The 25,820-nt window shown below is 42.4% G+C and overlaps 1 protein-coding gene across 1 annotated transcript in view; it reads right to left on the reverse strand.

Moving 5' to 3' along the window:
• Positions 1-348: 348 nt before the first annotated feature.
• Positions 349-25,820, reverse strand: part of NR3C1 (nuclear receptor subfamily 3 group C member 1) — a 124,892-nt gene continuing 99,420 nt past the window's right edge. Inside the window, exons 6-8 of the mRNA XM_060240535.1 lie at positions 8,931-9,061; positions 8,010-8,167; positions 349-6,869 (exon numbers count right to left, since the gene is read on the reverse strand). Of these exons, the coding sequence (XP_060096518.1) occupies positions 6,717-6,869; positions 8,010-8,167; positions 8,931-9,061 (442 nt within the window). The 3' untranslated portion in view covers positions 349-6,716. The remainder of the gene's footprint in view (positions 6,870-8,009; positions 8,168-8,930; positions 9,062-25,820) is intronic.

Raw genomic sequence — 25,820 nt, forward strand, 5'->3', positions numbered from 1 at the left:
ATCAAGAAATTGTAGCCAGCTTTCGATCGCTCTGGGGACAAATAAAGCTTCTCTGTTCCTGTTCTCCACAACCCTACTGGAAATTTCAAGAATCTGACGCTAGTTTTCATACGAAAGTTGAGTGCTGGTGGGAAATAGGGAGGGGGCTTTGTGAAGATACTAACATTTTTTCTCAAATTCTGCATCTCCCTGCTTTAGCATTCTAAGTAATAGACAGCAATAACTTAGAAGTAGTTAAATCTTGATTATTGTAGGAGGACAATAGTGCACAAGGAAAAGTAAGTGGATGAAGTTAGTCTTTAGTGCTCTATACGAGACAAAAAACTACTTCAAAGGTATTTGAACATGTAATGAAAAAGCAGATTTTTATTAATTCTGTCCATTATTCAGCATTGCTGTAAATGGCTTACATTTACTGCAACTTCTGTACAAACGTGTGGTTTTGAATTTACTAGAACAGCGAAATTTAAAATGAAAAATAAATGCTTAACATTTCCACACAAGATTTTACAGTCCAACATTTCACTGAGTAGGTGAAAAGACAGTTACTACAGAGTTATTCAGCATGAATAAAAAACTACAACTTTTATTTTTAAACAGGAGTCACTTGTTTTAATTTTACACTGTTTAAAATTACCGTGAAAAATAATGAAAAAAGCTTTTTAATAATGCCATACACCAGCATAATATAGGATTTGTCCCCATTATATATCTTTTAATATACAAAGTAGAATGTTGACACACTACTGTTGAATCCGTGCTCTTAGAATGGGGAGGGAGGGTATTTTCATACACAGCCTTTGACCAGAAAACAAAAGCCTCAAAAAGAGTCCTTTAATGTTTTCCAACATGAGGCTCTATTCTGCGCCTGAAAGTATTGTTCCTATAAAACAGCAGTAGCATAAAATGTGTTTATCTTTGTAGAGCTGATTCCACTAGTTTTGCTATTGATTAGACAGTGGATGAAGCTCAGTTCTGAAAGGGTGGAGACTATGGTCCCTTACAGAATTCTTAAAGTACAGATTTCATCTTGAAGGGGCTAAAATACCAAGGTCTTGCCACCCATTTTTTTAAAAAAACTCAATGTCTTAATCCTCCTACACTTTGGAGGTCATACATGACCCTACAGAGGTATTTTAAAAATGTAAAGCAAATTTGGGGCCATTTTATTCTGCATTTATTGTCTTTCTCTGTGGTGTTCAACTTCCCTCCACCACCCCCCCCTTCTGTATTTTTATCAGTTTTATTAAAATTAGATTGGTGGGAGTTGGCATACTTCCAAAATAGTGAAAATTAAATTACTACTACCCTTGTTATTTAATGCTGAAACATCAATTCATCCCCCCCCCCAATACCTCCTGGAGGACTAGGATCGAAAGAACCACAAGTAGAATGAATATCACTACTACCGCTGTTCTGTAAAGTGTACATGATGAGTTCCTGAAGTTCTCTAATATGCATGCAACTCTACTGCAGCCGTCATTGTACTGCCCATGCAAACAGAAGAAAAATCTTTGGGTTTTGTTCACTTTCCTGTGTCACTAGTGTAAGTGGAAAAAGGTCCTTCTGTGAGAGGTAATCAGCTTCCACATGTAGAAGGGCAACTTTGATTCAACAGTTCTGAGGAAAATGTGCACTTTCAGTACTGTATTTCTCCAGGCCCAACTCAAAATACTGCGGTCATATTAGGGATCAGGTCAACAGAAATTTGATCTGTTACCTTCCCTCTTTGGAATACCCCTGGTACAGCTATAATTATTTTTTTTTCACATTCAACTAGAATCAAATTAATTGCTTTTTTAAAACCTTGGAACAAAATTGGGATACACTTGAATTTAAAAATGAAGTGCTTTTAGCAAGTGTCAAGAGGATTAAGCTGTTCCCATGGCCAACAGCAAAGTATACATGGCCATGTAAAATTAAGCCTCATCAGCTTCCTGCATGCTGGACAAAATGAAGATATGGCAAGCTCTGTGATCATTCCGATGTGCTTACACATTTGCAAATAATGGTTGTGTGCAAGCATGGCAAAGACTGCAGTCTCCTTCACTTTCCACCTTATCATTTATGTTACTAAATATGCAGGTATTTTGTAAAAGTTAGGAGGCTGTGTTTTCAAAGACAGCTTGGCACTTGTTCCAACAACTGTGTGCACTATTTACTCCTGCTGCTGTTTTCAAGAAGAGAATGCATTTTTTGGTTTACTCTGGGTGGCAAGATTGGCACACTAATCCTAAATACATTTACTAAGATGTCAGTCCCACAGATTTTATATGAGTTTACGTCAAAATAAATGTGCTTAGGTTTACAGCCTAAGGCTCTGACCCTTGCTTTACTGGTTCAAGAGCTGTAAAACTCCTTTTTCTCTGTTAGCATGCCCTAACATACCCTATGAAAGGCCATTCCTATTAGATCCCATGTGCAAGTTAACATACAGCATGCATATCTGGGGCTATCCAATTATTTCCATGTAAGCATGATATGGCAAGGCACTGAAGAGACAGAAGTCAGAATTTTCCCTGCTTTATTCAAAGTGCTTCCCCCACCCCTAGCACTAAAAAAGATTAGCCAGACAAGAAACAACATATGTTTGTTGATGCTTATGTACTTTAAATGGCTTGTGTTGTACCTTAACAGCATGTTTAACTTGAAAGTTTTTTTCCAAATCATTTGCATTGTTGTAAAAAAAAAATGAAATCCATAAATTGAACAAACACATGAAATCAAAAGAATTAGAGCCTTTCCTCCCCTGCTAAAGTACTTATTCTCATGTAACCATAGTACTGATTCTGGTATACTTCCATTATATTGGTAAACAGCCACACATACATTTGTCCATGCATGCCACTAGTTTAAACTCAGGTAACGGACTAAAAGGATTAATATGTCACTTCCCAAGTTTAACTTTTGTAGTTTTCTTTGAAATAAGGACAGGGTCTCATGCTCTATCTTTTCAGGGACCATATGGAAACCAAAACTTGTTAGATTTAGCTAAAAACTGGTAGAATAAACAATTTCATCCAATTGGGTTGCAAACTACTATTAAAATACTCTCTGAAGCTTAGGTTAACTATTAAATGTACATCCCATTAAGAGCTCATTAAAGAAGACAGAGAGATTGCTTACCTGTAACTGGCTTTTCTTTGACTGGTCATCTGTGAGTCACACAAATGGGATTCACCCTTGTGCACGGCACCTTTCTTTGGAACCTTTTAAAGCTTTAGAAAGGGAGCTGTGGCATTCCTCTGGAAGAGCAATGAGGGAATACTCAAGGGAAATGATCTCAGCAATGCTGCACTTGCAGCAGAAGAGAAGCAAGCAGGAAGATACTTATCCCACTCCTTGCAGAGAGGCTGGTTTCTATACCTCAGAGAACGGGCATGAGTGCCTGCTCCCTCTCTAGAGGTGTAAAAGGTTCTAGAGATGTTATCTGCAGTCACAACAAGGAATTGTGGGACTACACAGAAGCCATAAAGAATAATTACTTTTGATAATAAATGTGATCTTTTACTCCCATGTATTGAGCATAAACAGCTGGGGATTTTTATTTATAAGCCTAACATTTAAAAAGAGGATTAAGAAGAGGTGTCTAGGTAAAATTCCTACTTTACCATGAACATTTCTGTTGAATAATAGAAATGTAGTTAGTACACTGTGAATATCCTATGCTCTATATTTACATATTGCTGGTTAATGTATGCATTTTATTGCCAAATTTGACGAGCTGTTTTGCTGTGCTCTGTGAGGCTGTATGTGAAAGTAACCCCAAATATCCAGTTGTGCACATGAATAGGTAAAAATACCTGCATGGACACACTAATTCAGTTTGTTTTCTTTTTTTTTGCAGTGTAGGTCAAATGAACCTGTATAGCTTATGTAAGTTTAGTCCTGGAATGTGAGGGGTAGCCAAGCACACAGGCTTGCTTATTATGTCCAACTTTCAGCCTGTGTCTTTACCGATAGCGATCTAATGGATTTCGGTTTCAGCCCCAAGAACCCCCACTGAATACTGGGAGATTCCTTTAAACTTTAAAAAAGAAAAAGAAAAGAACAAGGAAAAACACATAAAACCAGAGTACCTCTTGAGATACTTCAGAACAATGCTGCCAGGATTAATACTTCCAGACATACCATAATTCAACACTTTTGTGACCCCCTAGAAAAAATATATTGTGTGTCATGATAAAGCAATCTGTCATCTAAAAACCATTCTTATCATACACTATACAAGCTATTTTACAATAATTTGATAAACTGCTTTTAAAGCTGTAGTAGCCCTTCCATTGTTTTCTTCAAACAGCAACAAATGATACATACTCGAAACTATATCTAAAATATATTAATAGCTTAATGTCCTAGTATTTTGATTTTTAACCCACTTGTTAGGTTATTAAGCCCACAATTTTTTTTTTACAGAAATATTCAGGCCACTTAAGAGTTAAAAAAATCATTTTGCCCTTTCTTTAGAGTGGCAAAGTGTTTTATTCCCTCCCCCCCCACCCCCGAAAATTCCTAAGGTGCTCAAAGAATGGGCTACTACAGCTTACAAATTGTTTAAAATATAAATCAGTGATGACAAGGAAAATTTCACAAGACATATACGGTTGTTTTATGGCACACTAGTTGTTTTGATACAGAAGGGATAGAGCTGCACAGAGACTAGGTTCTACTTTAAACCACAAAATCAGTAGCGGAATCTTCCTGACGTCCAGGAAACAAGATGAAACAGATGACAACAAGGTAGAAAATGGGTGTGTAATCATACACAGGTTTGGGATTTTTATCTTCCACAACTAAGAGGATTTTTTCCCTGTAGTTTGGTCTATTTTATCTTCTGCATATCTTATTTGAAACAAAATCTTCTAAAGAATTATTACAATAAACATAAAATATTGGGCATAATTACAACTATTTTTGTAAGTCAATGATATTTATGTTTTTATATATATATGTATGTATGTATTTATATAGAAAGTATGTATACATGTACATATATATATATATATATAGTTCCTGACTGTTAAAAGTCAATGGAAATTTAGCCATCAACTTAAAAAGTTGTTAAGAGTATACACATCTGCCCCAATCCAGTGAGTGATCAATGAGCAGAAAGAAACTTCTTTCTGCTTGTGGATCTGCTCTACTGGGAGTGCGAAAAGCTGCCATAGAGGTAAGCCCCTGATGCTCAGTTCCCAGGGTATTCTTGATCTGTGCACACACTGTGCAACAGATGGATACCACTAACAGCTCTAAACCAGTTCTGGTATCCCTTGCCTCCTTTCAAACGGATGATCAGATCTATCAGTGATGATCACATCCTTACATAGAGAAGTCTCGAAAGCATGACAGCAGAGCTCTGCTCCTAATTTGGTAGAATCCAGCAATTCTGAGCACCCCATAGAGGTAAATACACAACTTTGCACTTTGTGAACAATGATGATTGGTCACTAATATCGATCTCCTAATTTTTTAAAAAGCACAGTTTTTGTGGCTTTTAAACTGTGTCTAAGGAGAACATTAGACATACCACTGGTTGTGCATATCAGTTTTGTTCTGCTAACTATAGCTGCTCTGGATTGTGGCCACTGTATACACATACATGTATATATAATATGCACCAATACATACGTAAGTACACACGCATATGGCAATAAATTGAGTATGGAAAAAAGTTAATTTCTCCACATAGAAGTAAACCTTTTAAAAATTATGCATATTTTCCTGAAAGTTTCCTGATGGGCAGTCAAGACTGATCTTTTTACTGACTATCTAGCCCAAGGTTCTTACAATTATGGCTATCACATTAAGTGGAAATATCTAGGTTGTTTCCTTTAAAAAAGTTTACACCTGTTTAAGACAGAGCTAGGTTTTCTAGTAGCTCACAGAACATGTTTGACAAATATCAAAAGTATGCATTTTAGATTTGATTTGGAATACATTTCAATCCCTACTCCCCCCCCCCCTTAAAGAAGGCTGAATTTATTGGCCAAATTGATTAATATAGAAGGGTCACTATGACAGTCTTGATCAGATTAGAAAAGTCAACCTATATTCACATGAGTATATTCAAAGATTAATATCTGGAGGTCATTAAGCTATGAGCTGCCCCACCTTAAAAAACAGCTGTACAATAGGCATCTTGAAGTTTTACAAAATTATGTAAGAAAAAATGAGCAAGCTTTCACTGTATATAAAGTTAAAGGAAAATTGCTAAAACCAGACAATAATAGCTATAAAAGGCACAACTTCCCTTTTCCGATATACAGTTGTAAACTTTCTTCATGTTAACATGCACAAATCAAAAATGCTACCTTAACTATACAAAACATCTATACCAAAACAAAAATCTAGAAAATTTTATCCAGCCAACTTGCAGAAATTCCTAGCAGAATGTTAACAATGTAGATTCTGAGCTTGACACCGCTGGTTTTGGTGCATCCTATACTGCCAATATGGTGGTGTAGCACATGAATGAAAAAATCTCAACCCATATTTTCTTCTTTTTCTTCTTCCTGTAATCATTTAGTTAGACGGGGCTGATTCTGAAACCTAGGTCTTGGCCCTCTGTAAACCACATGTAGTGCATAATTACAAAAAACAAAACAAGAGCACCCAATATAGTTGCAAGGACAAAATTAACAAGTCTTTTAGTTTATAAAAAAGAAGCTATAATGACTTTTTTTTTTTCTTAAGGCAATCTTTCTGTATTAAGGCAGTCATTTCTGATGAAATAACAGTTTTTTGATATTTCCATTTGAATATTTTGGTAACTGATTGCTGATGATTTCTGCCAACATTTCTGGAAACTCAACACTCATGGATTTATCCAAAAACGTTTGGAAGCAAAAGCTTAGAAGATTCTCAACCACCTGCAAATTATAAGAGAGAAGGATGAAGCCAACTTTCCAATTTACAAAAACAAACATTGTTGCTGTCTTGGGCAATAGTTAAAATCACAAGACTAAATTATCAAGATTTCTGTATCTGTATAAAAACATTACACACTGACACATGGCAAAGTGAATTAAACTAAAAATGAATGTTAGTTTGGTTCTGCCATCGTGGGCAGATGTAGGGGAAGGAAGAATCTTGGACTTGTCATCTTTCCTTCTTTACCTTCCCTTCATGCACAACCAAATAATTTCTAGGTTCATGGGAAACCATACCTTTACACTGTTACAATGACCAATGCAAACCAGAATTCTAAAGAAAGGCTTATTTCCAGGAAGAAGTCCTGGTTTGCAGGGAAACTGAAAACTATGGTTTTCTGCAAACATGGCAATCTCAAATTATCTCTGCATGTGAAGAAAGAGAAGCAGGGAGCATGATACCTTAGATTTCAAGATTCAATTTATATAGCAGAAAGCCATGGTTTGCCTCTGTCATTATTTAAACATTACATCACAGCACAGTTTGCACTAAATACAATTTAGAACCCAGGACACCATTTGGCACTGCACAAGGGATTGAAGCTAGAAAGAAGAAAAGCTGGTCGTCCTCCCCATCCGCATACACACAGGCCTCTTTGGATTCTGGCCTGTCATTACACACCTCCCTGTGTATAATGCATTATGGCACTTCCTGACAAGTGTAGTACAACCAGTCATCTCCCTTTAGTGTCAAAGATAACCCAAACAGTAAAAGGAAGAGCATATATAGCCTTGTTCTGCCTTTTCTTTAATATGACAGTTAAATACTGCATAGTAGGGTCACTGGGGTTTTTTTCTTCTCCTGACATTTTAATGCAAAGTATCTACTCTGGTTGAAACAATTGTTAATTTTTATAAAATACTGCAGGGGGAAAACTATTGATGTTTGTATTCTCCCAAGATCACAAGTGCCAGAATGTTACCCTGCTGCTGTTGCCTTCATTGCCCTCTCGACTGCAGCACTTTCATTTAGAAGTATCAACACCATCGAGTCTAGGTGATGGACTTTTCCCCACATAACACCAGCTGCTGTTCATAATTGTTGTGCACACAGAATTAACAAAATGCCATAAATCTTACATCATGCATGGAGTCCAAAAGTTTTGTCAGTTGATAAAATCGTTGCCAGTTCTGACTAGAGTTCCCTTCTCTCTTCACGATAGCTTTCCCTAGCTCTTTGATGTAGGTCATACGAATTTCTTCAAACAGGGCTTGGCTCTTCAGGCCCTCCTTGGGAACTGAAATATTAAAATGTAGCATTTAGAATACTTCCCTTGTTCAAGTATTTATTTACAGAACATCACTTTCATTTGGAATTTAAGGCTGCAGAACAGGGCAAAGACAGGACACTTTAAAAATGAATGCTTCAGTTTAGTTATTTACAGTGATACAGATATTGTATGGTGACAGAGCATTAGTCTAATCACAACTGTATAACACTCTGCATTATTACAGTACATGAGTGTGGTGGAGGTCTCATACATGTCTAGTATTTAACCTGAGAGTAATATTTAATATTGACAAAGGTACATGCCCTGCCCCTTCTTCATTCAAACAATGAACGAGCTAGTACTCTAGGATGAGAGGCTGATCACTGATGACGTAAAGGGACAGCAGAAACCTCTGCGTACAGAAAACTAGTAAAGCTGGATCTGAGAAATTCAAATGAATCTTAACGGGTTGGATTCAGAGGAAGATTTTTACAGACAGAAGGGAGGAGTGATTTTCAATGAATCATCTTTCCTAAGGCAGATCTCCAACTCTCCCTTATCTTGTTCCTAGGGTTCCCCCGTCCCCCACAGGAGCAGTATTGGAGTGAGGCATTCTGGACTACAGTGGGAGGGTGGAGAAAGCTGCACTCCACTGAAAGAAATCTCTTTGTCAGTGGAAATTTCCAGTGGACCGAAGCCAATTATGTAATCCTCTTGGAAAATAAACTCTCTAACACCATATAAATGTTGACTGCTTTCATTTTCAAAGGTAGGTTATATATTTACCTACCTGTCGAGAGAAGCAGCAAAGTTTTCATACAGAGATATTCTTCATATGAAACTTGAAGCCGTGCTAACTCGTTAGTAACCATCAGCAAACGTTTGCATTGTTCATACATGCAGGGTAAATTCATTCTCTGCCTGAAAGAGAGAGTTCACACTTATCAGTTTCAGTACAAAGGCTTTTCTGGATAGAATTCTATCCTTTTCTGGATAGAATTGCCAAGGATAAAGAGCAGCAGGGACAGAAATACTGGGAACATCTCAGATAGTGCAGTTTGTTAAATATGGTTGTCTCATATCTCCCCTTCTCAAGTGGGCTGCTATACTTTGAAAATACTTGTATTTCTGAATATTCTTCAAAATATATCCTCCAAGTAGAGTTCATTACAGCATTATGCTGGTCACTTTCCTCTCAGTAGCAGTTCATGCATCAACTGAAGTTAGCAGGAGGCACTTTCCAGAGATGCCATTCGATCATTCAAGAATAGAAGCAGTTCAAGGAAAACAGAAAACGGTGTATCTGATCTTTCATAGGAAGGGAAAACCTTATCCAGAACAAATCAATTCCCAGACCACCCATAGTCAGTATTTACATCTTGTCTGTATTGAGCTTCATTGGACTCCAGACACCTGGCTGAGAACTGTCCAGCATCACCACCCAACATCTCCATGACTGTAGAACAGTGCCCCCAAATCACAACCAATAAGACGCAGGTTTGTGGTACCAAAATCATCTAAGCAGACTACTGGATTGCATCATCAATCTATCTCCAAGTACAAGTCATCTAGTCACACTGGTTTTCATAGAATCATAGAGGTGGAAAGGACCTCCAGGGTCATCTAGTCCAACCCCCTGCACAATGCAGGAAACTCACAAAAACCTCCCCCTAAATTCATAGGATCTTCATTGCTGTCAGATGGCCATCCAGCCTCCTTCAAAGAAGGAGAGCCTACCACCTCCCGATGGAAGCCTGTTCCACTGAGGAGTTGTTCTAACTGTCAGGAAGTTCTTCCTAATGTTGAGACGGAAACTCTTTTGATTTAATTTCAACCCACTGGTTTTGGTCCTACCTTCTGGGGCCACAGAAAACAATTCCACACCATCCTCTATATGACAGCCCTTCAAGTACTTGAAGATGGTGATCATATCACCTCTCAGCTGTCTCCTCTTCAGGCTAAACAGGCCCAGCTCCTTCAACCTTTCCTCATAGGACTTGGTCTCTAGACACCTCAACATTTTCGTCGCCCTCCTCTGGACCTGTTCCAGCTTGTCTATATCCTTCTTAAAATGTGGTGCCCAAAACTGAACACAATACTCCACGTGAGGTCTTACCAGAACAGAGTAAAGCGATACTATCACTTCACATGATCTGGATACTTTACTTCTGTTGATACAGCCCAAAATTGCATTTGCCTTTTTAGCCACCCCATCACACTGTTGACTCATGTTCAGCGTATGGTCCACTAAGACCCCGAGATCCTTTTTGCACATACTACTGCTAAGACAAGTCTCCCCCATCCTATAACCATGCATTGGATTTTTCCGACCTAAATGCAGAACTTTATGTTTATCCCTGTTAAAATTCATTTTATTGGTTTTAGCCCAGTTTTCCAGGCTGTCAGGGTCATCCTGTATCCTGTTTCTGTCTTCTACTCCCAATTTAGTATCATCGGCAAATTTAATAAGCATCCCCTCTATTCCTTCATCCAAATCATTTATAAAGATGTTAAACAAAACAGATCCCGGGACATATCCTTGAGGCTCTCCACTTGTTACACCTCCCCAAGAGGATGAGGAACCATTCACAAGCACACTTTGGGTATGATCTTTCAGCGTTACAGATTCACCTAACGGTAACAGGATCCAAACCACATTTTACCAACTTGTCAATAAGGATAGTATGTGGAACCTTATCAAAAGCCTTACTGAAATCAAGATAAACGATGTCTACAGCATTCCCCTGATTCAGCAAGGTTTTAACTAAGCCTAAGGGCCAGAAAGTTCCATTATCTATTTATATCATCCAGGAACCTTGGAACATGCTCCAAAATTTTTGTATTCAACCACCTTGCCAAAGAATGGTAAATTTGAGGCTGGCCAGTAATTTTTGAATCCTATGACAACTTTTTAAAACAATGGTCTTAAACTACGAATTAGCTGCCTTGAGCCTGCTTTGGCAGAGAAGGCGGGATATAAATTGAATAAACTATGAACTGGGGCTGGTTCGTGAAACGTGCCTTCCACAAACCAGCCCTGTAACTCCTTGAACAAGAGGTTCAGGGTGGGTTCATACCTACACTTGTCTTCCCCAGGCAACATGCAGCTGCCTCTCCCAGGATCAGCATTCACAGGTGCCCCAAGGCCTTGTGGTGCCTAGGGAACATGATCCTGGGAGGAGAGGCAGTTTAAACTGCCCCTTCTGATTCCCCAAGGCTTCTGCCTAGGGGAAAAGCAAGGAAAGGTAGCTTGAACTGCCTTCTCTTCCTGGATAGGCTTCCACAGGTGTCCGCACCTGTGCACAGGACACCTGTGGAAGCAGATCCAAGGAGGGAAGACAGTTCAAGCTGCCTTTCCTCTGAGCCCCAGCTGAGCTCATGAGGAAACCTCTCCCAACAGCTTCAGCAGTTTTGTGGGCTCTGCTAGACTGTCTGGTTGAAACAGCTCAGCAGAGCTCGCAGAAAGACCTCACCCTGCAGTGTCAGCTGTTTTGCTGGGATGTCCAGTTGAAACCAGGCAGCCCAGCAGAGTCCCCAGCTGAGCCCACGGGGAGACCCCTCTCCAATCTTTTTTCCCTTCCCTACCCAACCTGCCAAGTCTGGATGGCTGGAAAATGGAAGTGAGATTGAGGAGACAGATTGCTCCACTGTAACCTATGGGCCCATTGGATACAATGGAGGAATTGTGCCATGGTTGTATTACGACTTCAGATAAAGGGTTTAAAGTGTAAACCCCTTTTCTCTCGAGTCACACCACAGCAGCAGCATGATCTCTCCATTGGCTGGGTTGCCATCAGTATGCGGATGACACTCAGTTCTATCTATTGATGGGTGGCTGGTCTGGCTGCGCCCCGGAGAACTTGGTTCTGGCGCTGCAAGCCATGGTATTATGGCTCAGGCTGAGTCGTCTAAAGCTGAATCCGACAAAGACGGAGGTTCTCTATCTAAGCTGCAGCAGCCCGGGAAAGGTGATCCCTTTATCAGCCTTTGATGGGGTGCCGTTGACACCAGCGTTGAGGGTTAAGAGCTTGGGTGTGCTCTTGGAGCTCTCCTTAACTATGGAGGCCCAAGTAGCACCCACTGCCAGAGCTGCTTTGTATCATCTTCGACGAGTACGGCAGTTGGTCCTCTACCTTGAGCGCGGTGACTTAGCAATGGTGATTCACACCTTGGTCACCTTGAGAATCGATTACTGTAACACCCTCTACATGGGGCTACCCTTGACTCAGATTTGGAAGCTGCAGCTAGTGAAGAATGCTACAGCCAGGCTACTAATGGGGTTTCCTCAGCAGCAGCACATCCAACCTGTGCTGAGGGCGCTGCACTGGCTGCCTGTTGCATACCAGGTCTATTTCAAGGTTCTGGTATTAACCTTCAAAGCCCTATATGGCCTAGGACCTATCTATCTGCGGGATCGCCTTGCCCCAGAGAGCACTTCGATCAAGTTCTCAAAATCTTTTGGCTGTCCCTGAGCTAAAAGAGGTTAGGCTAAATTACAGCAGAGCAAGAACCTTCTCGGTGGCAGCCCCAACAATCTGGAACTCCCTCCCAGAAGTCATCAGGGCCCTGCGGGACTTATCACAGTTCTGCAGGGCCTGCAAGACTGAACTGTTTTGGATGGCATATGACATTTAAACGGGAGAGGGCTGCCACCTCACCTGGATCTATTCTGCATTAGTACCACCTGCCCAGGATCTGACCGCTTTGGAGAAAGGAAAATACTATATGATCTTGCCTGAATAGATGAAATAGCACCATTGTGATTTCATCTGTTTTATCGTTTTACTGTTTTAACACTGTTATCTTATATTGTTAGCTGCCTTGAGTCTTCGCAGAATGAGTGGGATATAAGTCTAACGTAATAAATAATAAACAAATGATAAACTTAAATACCTCCTCATCCCTCCCCTAGCCATGTGACTGCTGCAGGCCAGCTAGGGGAGGGAGGGAGGGGGTGACATTAAAATGCCTCCCCCTCCCTTCTCTGACCATGTCAAACCATGAACTATAAACTAGTCTGGGGAACATGGTGGCTGTTGGTTTGTGGCTCTTTCAGTTCATGCAATCAAATGAACCATGAACCAAATGAACTGCCACTTTTCCAATTCATGCCTATCCCTATCTTAAACATATTCAAGGGGACTGGAATCACCCCATCCTAAAGGAATGCATTAATCATCCCCTGGATCATTCCAGTAATTTTCTCTTGGCTAATTCAAGTATAAGGTCAATGGGACACCTCTCCAACAATCCTGTCTACATTTTCATTAGAAGAGATTCTCTTTTCCTCCATTCTTTCTCATTAGAAGGGGTGTACAATTTCCTAATATTCCAAAGTCATAGGAAAAAAACCTGGGTTTTGTCAATTTTTCTGAGAAAAAAAAATTGAATTTTTTGGGGAAAACACAAACGTGTGCAATACCTACTTTCCTACAAAACATAAACTTCAGTTAGTGTGCAAAACTGTACCATTTGACATACTTACGGAATTTAACTGTAGAACTGTCTCCATTATCTGTAATATAAATTGAAAGTGTACCCCTAACAAACTGTTGTACCCTATGCCACTAGAGAACACATATTCTAAATTTTGCCACCTGAAAAGTGTGTGTGTGTGTTGGTGGTGGGGAGGGGGGTTAGTTGAAGGTAGAAAATGAAATTATTATTTGGACAAATCTCATGCAGCCACAACAGCTGCAACCAGCAGTACATTAAGATACAAAGTTACACTTTATAAAATTAAAACAATGAGCTAAACACTACGGTCATGATCCTGGGCCTAATAAGACCTACACGCTCCAGAGAAGCCTGCCTAGGAATATTACAGAAAGCCTACATTTCCCAGGATCCCTTCTGTCCCTCTGATTGGGTGGCAAGGAAACTAGCCCAGAGAGGGGCAGGACCTAGGAAGAGAGCATAAAAAGGGGCCAAGCACAGATAGGGTGTGTTCTCTCTGAAAAAGGCTGCAGGAGAGATCCCTGGTATTAGAGTAGGGACTGTATAGTTAAATGCGTCAGAGCTTTTGTTTCTTTGCACCAACCTTTACTGTTTCATATTCACTATAACACTAAATCTTTATCACCCACTTATGTTTTAGAGCACTAATAGTAAACTTCTTTTTGTTGTTATACTGCCAGGATTCTCACGTCTCCTTGGTCACAGTTAAGAGGTATTTATTAATAAGGAAGACCAGGGTGGTTGGTTGATCTGGGCCCTCTAATGCAGACCCCTACCAGAGTGGTGGCAGCCAGTAGAAGGCCCAGCTAGGCCCCTGCTGTGTGACAATTACGTTTAACAAAACCAATTGAAAATGTTGTATATGTCTACCATATCATAGGAGTTATTATCTAATATTGCACACAGCTGTGAACAAAAACTTTCATAACACATTTTGAAAAAAAACGTTCTCCATTTTACTTATTACAAAAGGGAAAAAAAATTACATTGTTCATAAGATTTCCCATTTTTTTCCATTGGAAAAACAAAATCCAGAACTTTTCATGCTATATATTGTGTAAATGTGAAAACCCTTACTTTTAAAGCATCTCACTGATACTAGACGAGAAAAAAATTTCCATTCCGCCCCCCATTTCCTAATTCTTCTGCTAGAAAAACTGACAAGTCCTCAGTAAAAAAGAACACCACTTTAAAAATAAAACATGGATTTTTCTGGCCCTTCACATCTCTGTACAGAATGTCACCTGAAAATTATCCAAGTTAAGAACAGTGGAAGACAAGGACCCCTATATAGAATATTACAGGCCACTTCTACCAACCATACATATATAGAAAAATTTTAAAAACAGGTTGCTTACCTGTAACTGATGATCTTTGAGTGGTCATCTGTGCATTCACACCCATAGGGATTAAGGCGCCTGTGCCAATCCTAATCGGTACATTAATCGGTACATTAAAAAGCTCGGGATTTTTGTGCTCTGCATCCAGTGGGTATGCGCAGAGCCCCTACTGTGCATGCCCACTGGGTGGGACATGGATATCCCGCCAGTTCCTACTGACTGCTGTCGAGAAAGGGTTTTTTTTTTACTTCCAGCATCAGCTAAAAACTGACAGCAGTGGGGAAGGAGGGCGGGTGATGTGAATGCACAGATGACCACTCGAAGATCATCAGTTACAGGTAAGCAATCTGTTTATCTTCTTCGTGGTCTCTGTGCTTCACACCCATGGGAGACTAGCAAGCAGACCTACCTGGAGGAGGGTGATGGAGGTTAGATCGAGGTAGCTGCCTGCAACACTAGACGTCCCAACTAAGCCTTCTGGTGGTGACGGATGTCCAGAGCATCGTGCTTCATGAAGACATGCAGCGAAACCCAGAGAACTCAGAGAAGCACCCTGAAGGAAGGCTGTTGATGTAGCCAATGCTCTTGTGGAATGTCCCCGTATAGGGCCCAGCAAGGGTTTTTTGGTTAGCAGACAGCACAACTTGATGGTCTCTGTCAGCCACTTGGACAACCATTGGGCAGAGATCTTAGAGCCCTGTCTAGGTGTAGCATAGAAAATGAACAGATGCGGGTCTTTCCTCTAAGGTCTTGTTCAACTTAGGAAGAAAAGCAAAGCTCTCTTTACATCTAGAGAATGCAACCTCCTCTCTTCTGGAGAAGAGGGATTAGGGGAAAATGTTGGGACTGTGATTTCTGAGTTCAGGTGAAAGTCAGAGACAATCTTGGGAAGGAAGGTGATGTCAGGTGCAAGAGACACTCATCATGAAAGCACAAGTATGGAGAATCAGAACAGAGTGCCGTGAGTTCTCCTATTCTCCTAGCCGAAGTGATGGTGACAAGAAAAGCTGTCTTCCAGGACAGTAAATTCAATGGACAAGTTGCCAGAGGCTCAAAGGGTCTCCCCGAAAGTTTGTCCAAGACTAAGGGCAAGTCCCAAGGATCAGAGATCCATTTGGTGGGAGGGTGCAATTTCAGTAAAACCTTCAGAAAACATTTAGCCAATGGATGGGCAAATTATCTATAGTCTCATGGTGAGCAGAGATAGCCACCAGGTAAACTTGGATCGAGGAGTGATTAAGTCCAGAACCCACTAAAGTCAGCAAGAAATCAAATATGACAGGCAATCCCACTCTAGCTGGATTGGTATGGTGAGAGCTTGCAAATTTCTCCCATTTATAGCCATAAGACTTGCGTCTAGATGGTTTGCAGCTATTTAGTAAGACATGTTGCACTCTTGCTGATAAATCTGAGGAGCAATCCTCCATGCTGTCAGCTTGAGGAGAGGAACATTGTGATGAAGTGGTTTCCCCCCTTGTATGGAGAGAAGATCTGGTTCTGGAGGAAAATGATGATAGAGCCCTCTGGACAGGCCCACCAGAACCAGAAACCAACTCCGACACGGCCACCAGGGCGCTATTAGGATGCAGTCTGGGTGGTCGCACAGTATTTTGTTGACCACCTTGGTCAATAATGGCAGAGGCGGGAAGAGATAAAGAGATTGTTCCATGGAAGTGGTAAGCCGTCCCCCCAGTGAGTTCTCACCTGAGCCCCCCCCGGAACAGAACCAGGGGTACTTCTTTTTCTGGGCTGTTGCAAATGCGTCAATCTTGGGTTGGCCCCAGTGATGGAACACTGGGGACAGATAGGTCCAAGAGATTTACCACTCGTGAATTTAGGCAGCTCCCCTGCTGAGCGAGTCCGCCTGTATGTTGAGCTCCCCTGGCAGGAGGGTTGCCACAGTGGTCTGCAGACTGACGCATTCTCCCCAAATCTCCATAGCTAGAGCACACAGCTTTCTTAAGACAGCCCCCCCCCCCGATTGATATAACTGAGGGCTGTCGTATTGTAAGGATGGCAACTGTACGTTGAGTTATGAGTGGACGGAACAACCGGAGAACATATTGAATTGCCAGCAGTTCCAAAAAGTTTATGTGGTGTTGCAGAAGGCAAGGGTGCCAGGGGCCCCCCACACAGAGACCATTCAGGTGAGCACCCCATCCCCGAAGGGATGCATCTGTTGTCATTGTCACTGACAGAGGGGAAGAAGGAAGGGCGCTCCTTGCAAGATATTTGCCTCCTGTTTCCACCAATCCAAATATTGAAGGACTACACCGGGAATCTGGAGATTCCGAAAGTGTGGACTGGCTGAGCAGCGGCACTGTCTCAGGAACCAAAGTTACAGAGTCTGCATGTGCAGCTTGGCAAAAAGAAGTACGTTGGTTGTCACTGCCATAAACCCCAGCAGGCGCTGGATCTGTAAGACAGTGCCTGATTTTTGTGCTTGCAGTACGTTGACCAGGAACACAATGTCGTTCACGCACTGTTGTGGGAGGAAATCTCGATGCACTTCAGTGTCTAGCACCGCCCCAATGATCTGTACCCTCATAACTGGGGTTAAATGAGTTTTGGCATTTATTTTCAGACCTAATGGCGAGAAGCTTGAAGGTGGTATCGGAGGAGATCCTGCGAACTCGCCACCACCAGCCAATCGTCTATGTATGGGAACAATACTACTCCTTGGAGACAAAGATGGGCTGCTACTACCACCATCGTCTTGGTGAATACTCTTGAGGCAGTAGACACGCCAAAGGGGAGGGCCTTGTACTGGAAATGTTCAGCCCCAATCACGAACTGGAGGTACTTCCTGCAACGAGGGCGGATGGTAATATGGAAGTACGCATCCTGTAAGTCCAGGGTGGCCATCCAATCTCCCTGCTTGATTAGAGGTAAGATGCTCTGTAGGGTCAACATCCGAAATTTTTGATATGCGATGAATTTGTTCAACCGCCGAAAGTCCATTATGGGTCTTATTCGTCCATCCTTCTTTGGAACTGCAAAGTAACAAGAGTAGAATCCTTGATCTCTGTTGTGACTGGGAACCCATTCTATTGCTTGCTTTTGCAGGAGGTTCTGGACCTCTTCTAAGAGAACTGGAGCTGGAGGAGTCGTCACGAAAACTGATATGGTTGGAAGTTGAGCAAATTCTATCACATAGCCCTCCTCTATGATGTGAGGACCCATCGATCAGAAGTAATGAGGTGCCAAGCTAGTAAGTGTTGGTAAAGGCGCATGGGTCCAGAAGAGGGGGGAAGGGGGGTAGGGATGGCCAGAATGGAAAAGTCAAAGGCCCTGTTTGCGGGTATGAGCCTCTTTTGACCTCAGTTGGTGTGTAGAGGACGATGCAAACTTATTTTTGTTGTCATAGGACGATCTCCCTCCTGGCTGGGAGGATCGTGGTTTCCAAGTTTGGTCAGGAGACTGTTTTTGGAATGGCCTCGTTACAGGGCTTGTGCCAAGTTTTTGTTTTGGTTGCTCTAGAAGAAGAGGGAACACCCAGGTTGTGTGACGTTTCAATGCTCTTATCCATTCTTGGAGGACGGAGTCAGTAGCTGAGCTAAATAGTCCTTCACCCTTGAAAGCGAGATCTTCTATGTAAGCTCTGGTATCAGGCTGGAGAGCTGTAGCTTGCAGCCAAGCATGGCGATGAAGTGTGATAGCTGAAGTTAGGGTCTTGGAGGAGGTATCAACCATGTGTTTGGATGCCTCCAGTTGCTGTTTTGCCAGCATCATGCCTTCCTTTTGGAGTTACTTAGCAAGGTTGTGCTTGTCCTCAGGTAGGGTTGCAAGGCGCTCCAAGAGTTGTTCCCATAGGGAATAATGGTAACGTGCCGTGTAAGCTGAATAATTGGAGATTTTAACACCCAGGGCTCTAGCTGAATAAAACTTCCTGCCAATGTTATCGATCTTTCTACCCTCCTTGTCGGGGGGGGGGGGGGGGATAGAATGCACCTTTCTGGTCTTAGACGATGAGGATACCACTACTGAATTCAGCCAAAGATGAGTGAATAAAAATTCCACTCCAGGCTCTTGCACATGATACATATGGTCCAGCCTGCACCAAGACAGAGGTGCAAGCCGGTTTAGCCCAAGGTTCCTTGACGGTTTGCAAGATCACTTTAGTGACCGGGAGAGCTATGGCTGTAGAAGTGTCCCTTTGCATGATATCAAAAACGGTGTCATCGATTGTGGGTTGAGGCTGAACTACTGGTAGGGAGAGAGCCTGAGCCGTCTGCCTGATTAGGTCGCTGTAGGACTTGAGGTCCTCTGACGGGGAGATAGGCAGATCCTCAGCAACCTGAGGATTAGGAGAGGGCTCAGCGGGCGATTTGCCAACGGAATCTTCAGCATTGGAATCGGAGCCGACATTGGAGGACGCTCCACCAACATCAGAGTGTTTGGACAGGCGCGGTGAGGAAGGTGTGTCAGCAGCGTGTGTCTCATGAGGTGTTTCAGTGGGCTTGGACACACATGGTGTTTCCGATTTGCGGCATTTTGGCTGGAGAGGAGCAGGTGTAGTGATTGGCGCTGAGCGTCGGGTTGGGGATCTGTAGGAGACTCGGGAGCAAAGAAATTCTTCCAAGCATTGATCCCAATCCGGTAGATCGCATGGGGGATACCATGGGTATGGTGGATTGAACAGATAACCCCCATACAGATATGACCATTGGCGCTGGTCCCAGGTAGGTGGTGGAGGCAGACGGTGAAAGCCAGACTGTTGGTCTACATCAGGGTTGACTAAATGTCTCTTCCTTGGTTTCTCAGGCACTGAGGATTGGGCCCCTTCTGGATCGGATGGGAAGTCTTTATCTCTGTTTCCCCAGGAACCGGAGCAAGATGATGAGGTTAGCAGAGTCAGGTCGATCTTGGGTTCAGAGCTCGAGAGCGGCTGTGTCAGCAGCTGTCTTGGTACCGAGGGGCTTCTCCGATGTGTCAGGGAGGTTGCCTCTGCGGGATAAGACAGCCGTCGAAGCCAATACCGAATCTCTCGGAGCTAGAGAGGGAGTGTGACTGATGCGATCTTACTCCCACAATGCTCACAGCGTTTGAAGAACCCCCAACGCTTGTCCATAGACTGACGTGGGTAGCGAGGATCAAAGAAGGGGGGGGTATACCTCGGAGGGGTGAGAACTGTCTCTAACTACTACTTTTTTAAAAAACAGGAACCAAAGACAAAACGACGGATGAGGAAAACGGTGGAAATGGGTAGAAGAAAAGCTAAGTAAGTACTGACCAGAGCTGCAGAAGAACGGACTGTTTGGTGCGGCAGTCAGAAGAGAACTGGCGGGATATGCGTGCCCCGCCCAGCAGGTATGCGCGGTAGGGGCTCTGTGCATGCCCACTGGGTGCAGAGCACAAAAATCCTGGGTTTTTTAACATACCAATCGGGATCAGCGCAGGCGCCCTAATCCCCATGGGTGTGAAGCACAGAGCTCACAAAGAAAATCTTTGATTTGTTCTTATATACATATTAAACATATCTGTAGGCACTTCTGATCGTTGCCAAATCTTTAAAATTACTAGCTGAATTTACCTTGATATCAAACCAGCTTCATGACAACAAGAAATGTACATTTTCATGATCTCGCTGCTAAACAATGTAGAACTTATATGCTGGTTATATATATATTTTATAGAAACTCTGAAAAGTGGAGGGGTAAGGGAATACAAAAATGGGAAGGGAAAGGGGGTAAAAGTAAAATAGAATCATTATCATCTTTTCTCTGCATCACTAAAATACATAGTACTCTTAGTTTTAACAAGTTTATAGCCTATGGGTTATACTAAATAGTTTGCTACTATTCAAACCATATCAAAATGAGGAATACATTAGAAAGTGCAACAGGTATTATACAAAATCAAGTTAATGCGCTAAGCCATTCATATAAAAGTTTCCAAAGATTTTCTCAATTTTTAATAGCCTGTCCTTAAGATGAAGTGCCAGTATATCAATTTCTGCTGTCTCTAGTATTTTATCAATCAAATCTTGTTTCTTTGGAGCATCATGGAGTTTCCAGCATTGTGCTATCAAAAGTCTTGCTGCCATTATATGTATCATTAAGTGTTTACTCTGCCTTGGAAGATCTGTTGGCAATATGTTCAACAAAAATATTTCAGGTTTAAAATGAATATGTATTTTCAGTATCTTTTGTAGCATTTCATGCACCATAATCCAATATTTTTTCATAACTTCACAAGTCCACCACATATGGAAAAACGTCTCTCTCTCGGCTTGGCTTCGCGAACGAAGATTTAAGAAGGGTGCAATAGTCCACGTTTGCTGCAGGCTCGCTGGTGGCTGACAAGACCAATGTGGGACAGGCAGGTCCGGCCACAGCGGCTGCAGGGAAAAGTCTGATTTAGGGTTGGTCCTGTAGCAGTGCGATTCTTCCTCAATCTCCTTTTGTCCTCAAGACCAGCTATGCGTGCGTTCTCAAAGGAAGAGACAGCCTGGTGGATGGTGTGCCTCCATGCTTTGCGATCTGAGGCTAGGTCAGACCACTGGTGATGGTTGATGTGACAGGTGCTAAGGGATTTCTTCAAGGAGTCCTTGTACCTCTTCTTTGGTGCCCCTCTATTTCGATGGCCGGTGGAGAGTTCGCCATACAGGGCAATCTTGGGAAGGCGGTGGTTTTCCATCCTAGAAATATGCCCTGCCCAGCGCAGCTGCGTCTTCAACAGCAGTGCCTCAATGCTGGTAACCTCCGCCCGCTTGAGGACTTCAGTGTTGGTCACAAAGTCACTCCAGTGGATGTTGAGGATAGTGCGAAGGCAGCGCTGATGAAAGCGCTCAAGGAGTCGCAGGTGATGACGGTATAAAACCCACGATTCGGAGCCGTAGATGAGGGTTGTCATCACAACCGCTTTGTAAACATTGATCTTTGTGCCTTTTTTCAGATGCTTGTTGCTCCACACTCTTTTGTGCAGTCGGCCAAATGCACGGTTTGCCTTTGCCAGCCTGTTGTCAATCTCCTTGTCGATCTTGGCATCTGAGGAGATGATGCACCCCAGGTAGCTGAACTGCTGGACTGTCTTCAGAACTGATTCACCCACAGTGATGCAGGGGGGGTGATAATCTTCCTGGGGTGCAGGCTGGTGGAGAACTTCTGTCTTCTTCAGACTAACTTCTAGGCCGAATAGCTTGGCAGCCTCTGCAAAGCAGGACGTCATATGCTGCAGAGCTGATACCGAGTGGGAGACGAGTGCAGCATCATCAGCAAACAGTAGCTCTCGGATGAGTTTTTCCATTGTCTTGGAGTGTGCCTTTAGTCGCCTCAGGTTGAACAGGCTGCCATCGGTGCGATAGCGGATGTATACACCATCGTCATCATCTAGATCTACTGCGGCTCTTTGAAGCATCATGCTAAAGAAGATCGTAAAGACAGTTGGCGTGAGAACACAGCCTTGCTTTACACCTGTGCCTATTGGGAAGGGCTCCGAGAGGTCGTTGCAGTGTCTGACTTGGCCTCGCTGGTCTTCGTGTAGCTGGATGATCATGCTGAGGAACCTTGGGGGACATCCTAAACGTTCCAAGATTTGCCACAGGCCTTTCCTGCTAACGGTATCGAAAGCTTTGGTAAGGTCGACAAAAGTCACATACAGAGCCTTGTTCTGTTCCCTGCATTTCTCTTGGAGCTGCCTGAGAACAAATACCATGTCGGTGGTGCTCCTGTTAGCTCTGAAGCCGCACTGGCTCTCTGGGAGGAGTTCTTCTGCAATGGCGGGCACCAGTCTGTTCAGGAGTATTCTGGCAAGGATTTTGCCTGCGATGGAGAGCAGGGTTATCCCCCGGTAGTTGGAGCAGTCTGATTTTTCCCCTTTGTTCTTGTATAGGGTGATGATGATTGCATCGCGAAAGTCCTGTGGTAAATTGCCTTGTTCCCAGCAGGTGACAAGTACTTTGTGAAGTGAGCTATGTAGTACTGTGCCCCCATGCTTCCAGATCTCTGGTGGAATTCCATCAACTCCCGCTGCCTTGCCACGTACCCACTTGAGAAAAATATTTCCAACATTTCCAACATTTATTAGAGATAGTAGTATACATTTTAGACAGTTTATCAGGTGTTACATACCATCTACAAAACATTTTATAAACATTTTTAAAGGTAAGTGCTCTAGTAAGTTTTATGTGCGATTTCCATAGCGTTTCCCAATCTCCCATTTCAATATTGTACTCCAAATTTTGCGCCCATTTTATCATACATTCTTTCACTTCCTCATCTTGAAGTTTCATTTGTAGAAGCATTGAGCAATTTTTTTTAATTAGATGTTGATGTGATCCTAGGATTCTTATCAAATCCATGTTTTTCAGTAGAAAACCCTATTACTTTAGCATATCTTGATTCTAATTGGAGTCTTGTCCACCAATCAAAAGAAACACTAAGCTGCTAGGTCTTCTTGTGATTTCAGTTCATCACTATCAGTCAATAATTCCTCATAGGTAAGTATCATGTTTTGAGACAATAATTTCGGTTGGATAAAAGCTTTATTTGGTGAAACCCATCTCAGGATCTTGGTATAAATTTTGGGTTTTAACCAAGACCATACCTGGTGTAAGGACCTTCTTAATAGTATTAAAATGTTTGTGTCTATTTTCTGATACCATAGGTACGAATGCCAACCCTTTACAAGATGATGCCCTTCTAACATAAGCAATCTCTTATTTTTCAATAATATCCAATCTCTCACCCAGGTTAAAGCACAAGCTTTATAATACAATTGTCAATCCAGAAGTGCAAAACCAGCCCTTGCTTTAGAGTCTTGTAATGCCTTAAGCTTTATTCTTATATTTATTTTTATTCTGCCAGATGAGTCTAGCAGTTTAACTCTTGGAAAAATACTTTAGGAAGTACTATAGGAATGGTATGAAAGAGAAATATCATCCTTGGCAATATGTTCATTTTGACTGTTGCTATTCTTCCCATTAAAGAAATATTTAGATCTTTCCAAGTCTCCAGGTCTTTTTTTAAATCTCTTTAGCTTTTCATAATTCTCTTTATACAAGGTGCTAGCTTTGTTGGTAAGTTGAATACCTAAATATTTGACCTTCTTCTCATAAGCAAATCTTTATTCTTGTTGGAAACTTTTAATTTGTTCAAAATACTTTTTGCTAAAAATTTTGTTTTCTGATAATCTTCATTCCAGCCACCTCTCCAAATTGTTTAAGGTTCAAAATCAAGTGTTTGACAGACTTGGCAGGTTGTTCCAGAATAAAAACCAAATCATCTGCAAATGCTCAAAATTTATAATGTTCACCTCTAAATGAGAGTCCTTTGACGTTAATATCTTCTCTAATCTGGTAATTCAATGATTCCAAGGTGAGAATAAATAGTAATGGAGAGAATATAATGGGCAACCTTATACCTTTCTGAATAGCAATAGAATCCGTTAATTCCCCATTTATTGCCACTTTTGCTGATTAATGAGAGTAAACAGTATATAAATTATATGTTAATGGAATATCACAAGAATTACTGTATACAGAACAGACTTTGATAAGTAAGTAAACAAGCAGTATTGAATGAGAGTCCCAGGATATCCTCTGAATGCACATAATCTTCTAAAGAAGGCCTGGGGGTGGGCAACATGTAGATTGAGACTTCTAGGGAATCCTATGTACACCACTATTTATTTGCATTATTTGTAGCCCACTGGGACTCAGGGCAGATTATGTAGAATAAATACAAACAACAATACAAACCACAAGATAGGGCATTCAATAAAACCAGAAGTCTAAAAACAGCTTTAGCAAAACGTAAGTATTAATATGACATTAACAGTGCAATCCAAAGGGTGTGTGTGAAAGCACTCATGGAGCCAACTGATCTTTGCATTGGCTGTGCATTTGGGCACGTTACAATGGTGCAGCCCCCCAGCACCACTCTGTCACTCTCAGGCACCAGCAGAGACCTACAGCTGCTGTCTATTGTAGGTCAACTGAGGCAAAAGCCCCTGCACTGATGTGGTTGTGGGTGTTTTGGTGGGACATGGCTAGAGTTAGTTGGATCTGAGTCCTTTCCGCCTGAGAATGACCCATGCCTGAGGTGGGAAGTTACGGCAGCAAAAAACACGGCGGGCCCATAGGCATAAATCGGACTGAAAAATCAAGTCATCACCTCACTCCCCCCACCCCCAATGCAGGCATGCCAACTAGGTTCAGAAAAGCTCAGGACGCCAACTACAATCTCGGCCAATCACCTCCCGCCCCTGGGCAGCCAAGTCCCCTCCCAGGCACCCACGACCACCTCCCCTCCCTACAAAAACTTCAGTCAGGACATCTTACAACTCAGTAGTCAGGGCATGCAGCACGTGACTCTGTTCAAGAATTCCCCACTATGAAGGAGGAGGGGATTGGATTTATACCCTGCCCTTCACTCGGCGTCTCAGAGGTCTTACAATCTCCTTTCCCTTCCTCTCCCCTCAACAGACACCCTGTGAGGTAGATGGGGCTGATAGACCTCTTTTGAGAACTGTGACTGACCCAAGGTCGCTCAGCAGGTGCATGTGGAGGAGTGGGAATTAAACGCAGTTCTCCCAGATTAGAGTCCGTGCACTTAACCACTACACCAGTCTTAGAGCATGCAGCAAGGCACTTTGGTGATGGGAAAAGCACAGAGAGGGCACTTAGCATTAACACCCAAAGATAAGAGCAAAGTCCATAGTCTGTGGCTGACCTCTCCAATTTCAGAATAGCACCTCCTGCATTCAAGCCCAGCAAGTGGGGTGGCACAAGCCACAGCCTTGAACACTCTGACCCCAACATGCCATGGAAAAGATCCCAGGAAAGTCTCCCAGGAGATCGGGGGGGGGGGATGCTCTGTCATTTGCCTATCTCCTATCCTTGGTGGAAGATAGGGTAAGTGATTGGGGGAACAGCTGGCAGC

This window comes from Heteronotia binoei, chromosome 5, assembly GCF_032191835.1.
Source record: "Heteronotia binoei isolate CCM8104 ecotype False Entrance Well chromosome 5, APGP_CSIRO_Hbin_v1, whole genome shotgun sequence".
In the NCBI taxonomy this organism is placed as follows: domain Eukaryota; kingdom Metazoa; phylum Chordata; class Lepidosauria; order Squamata; family Gekkonidae; genus Heteronotia; species Heteronotia binoei.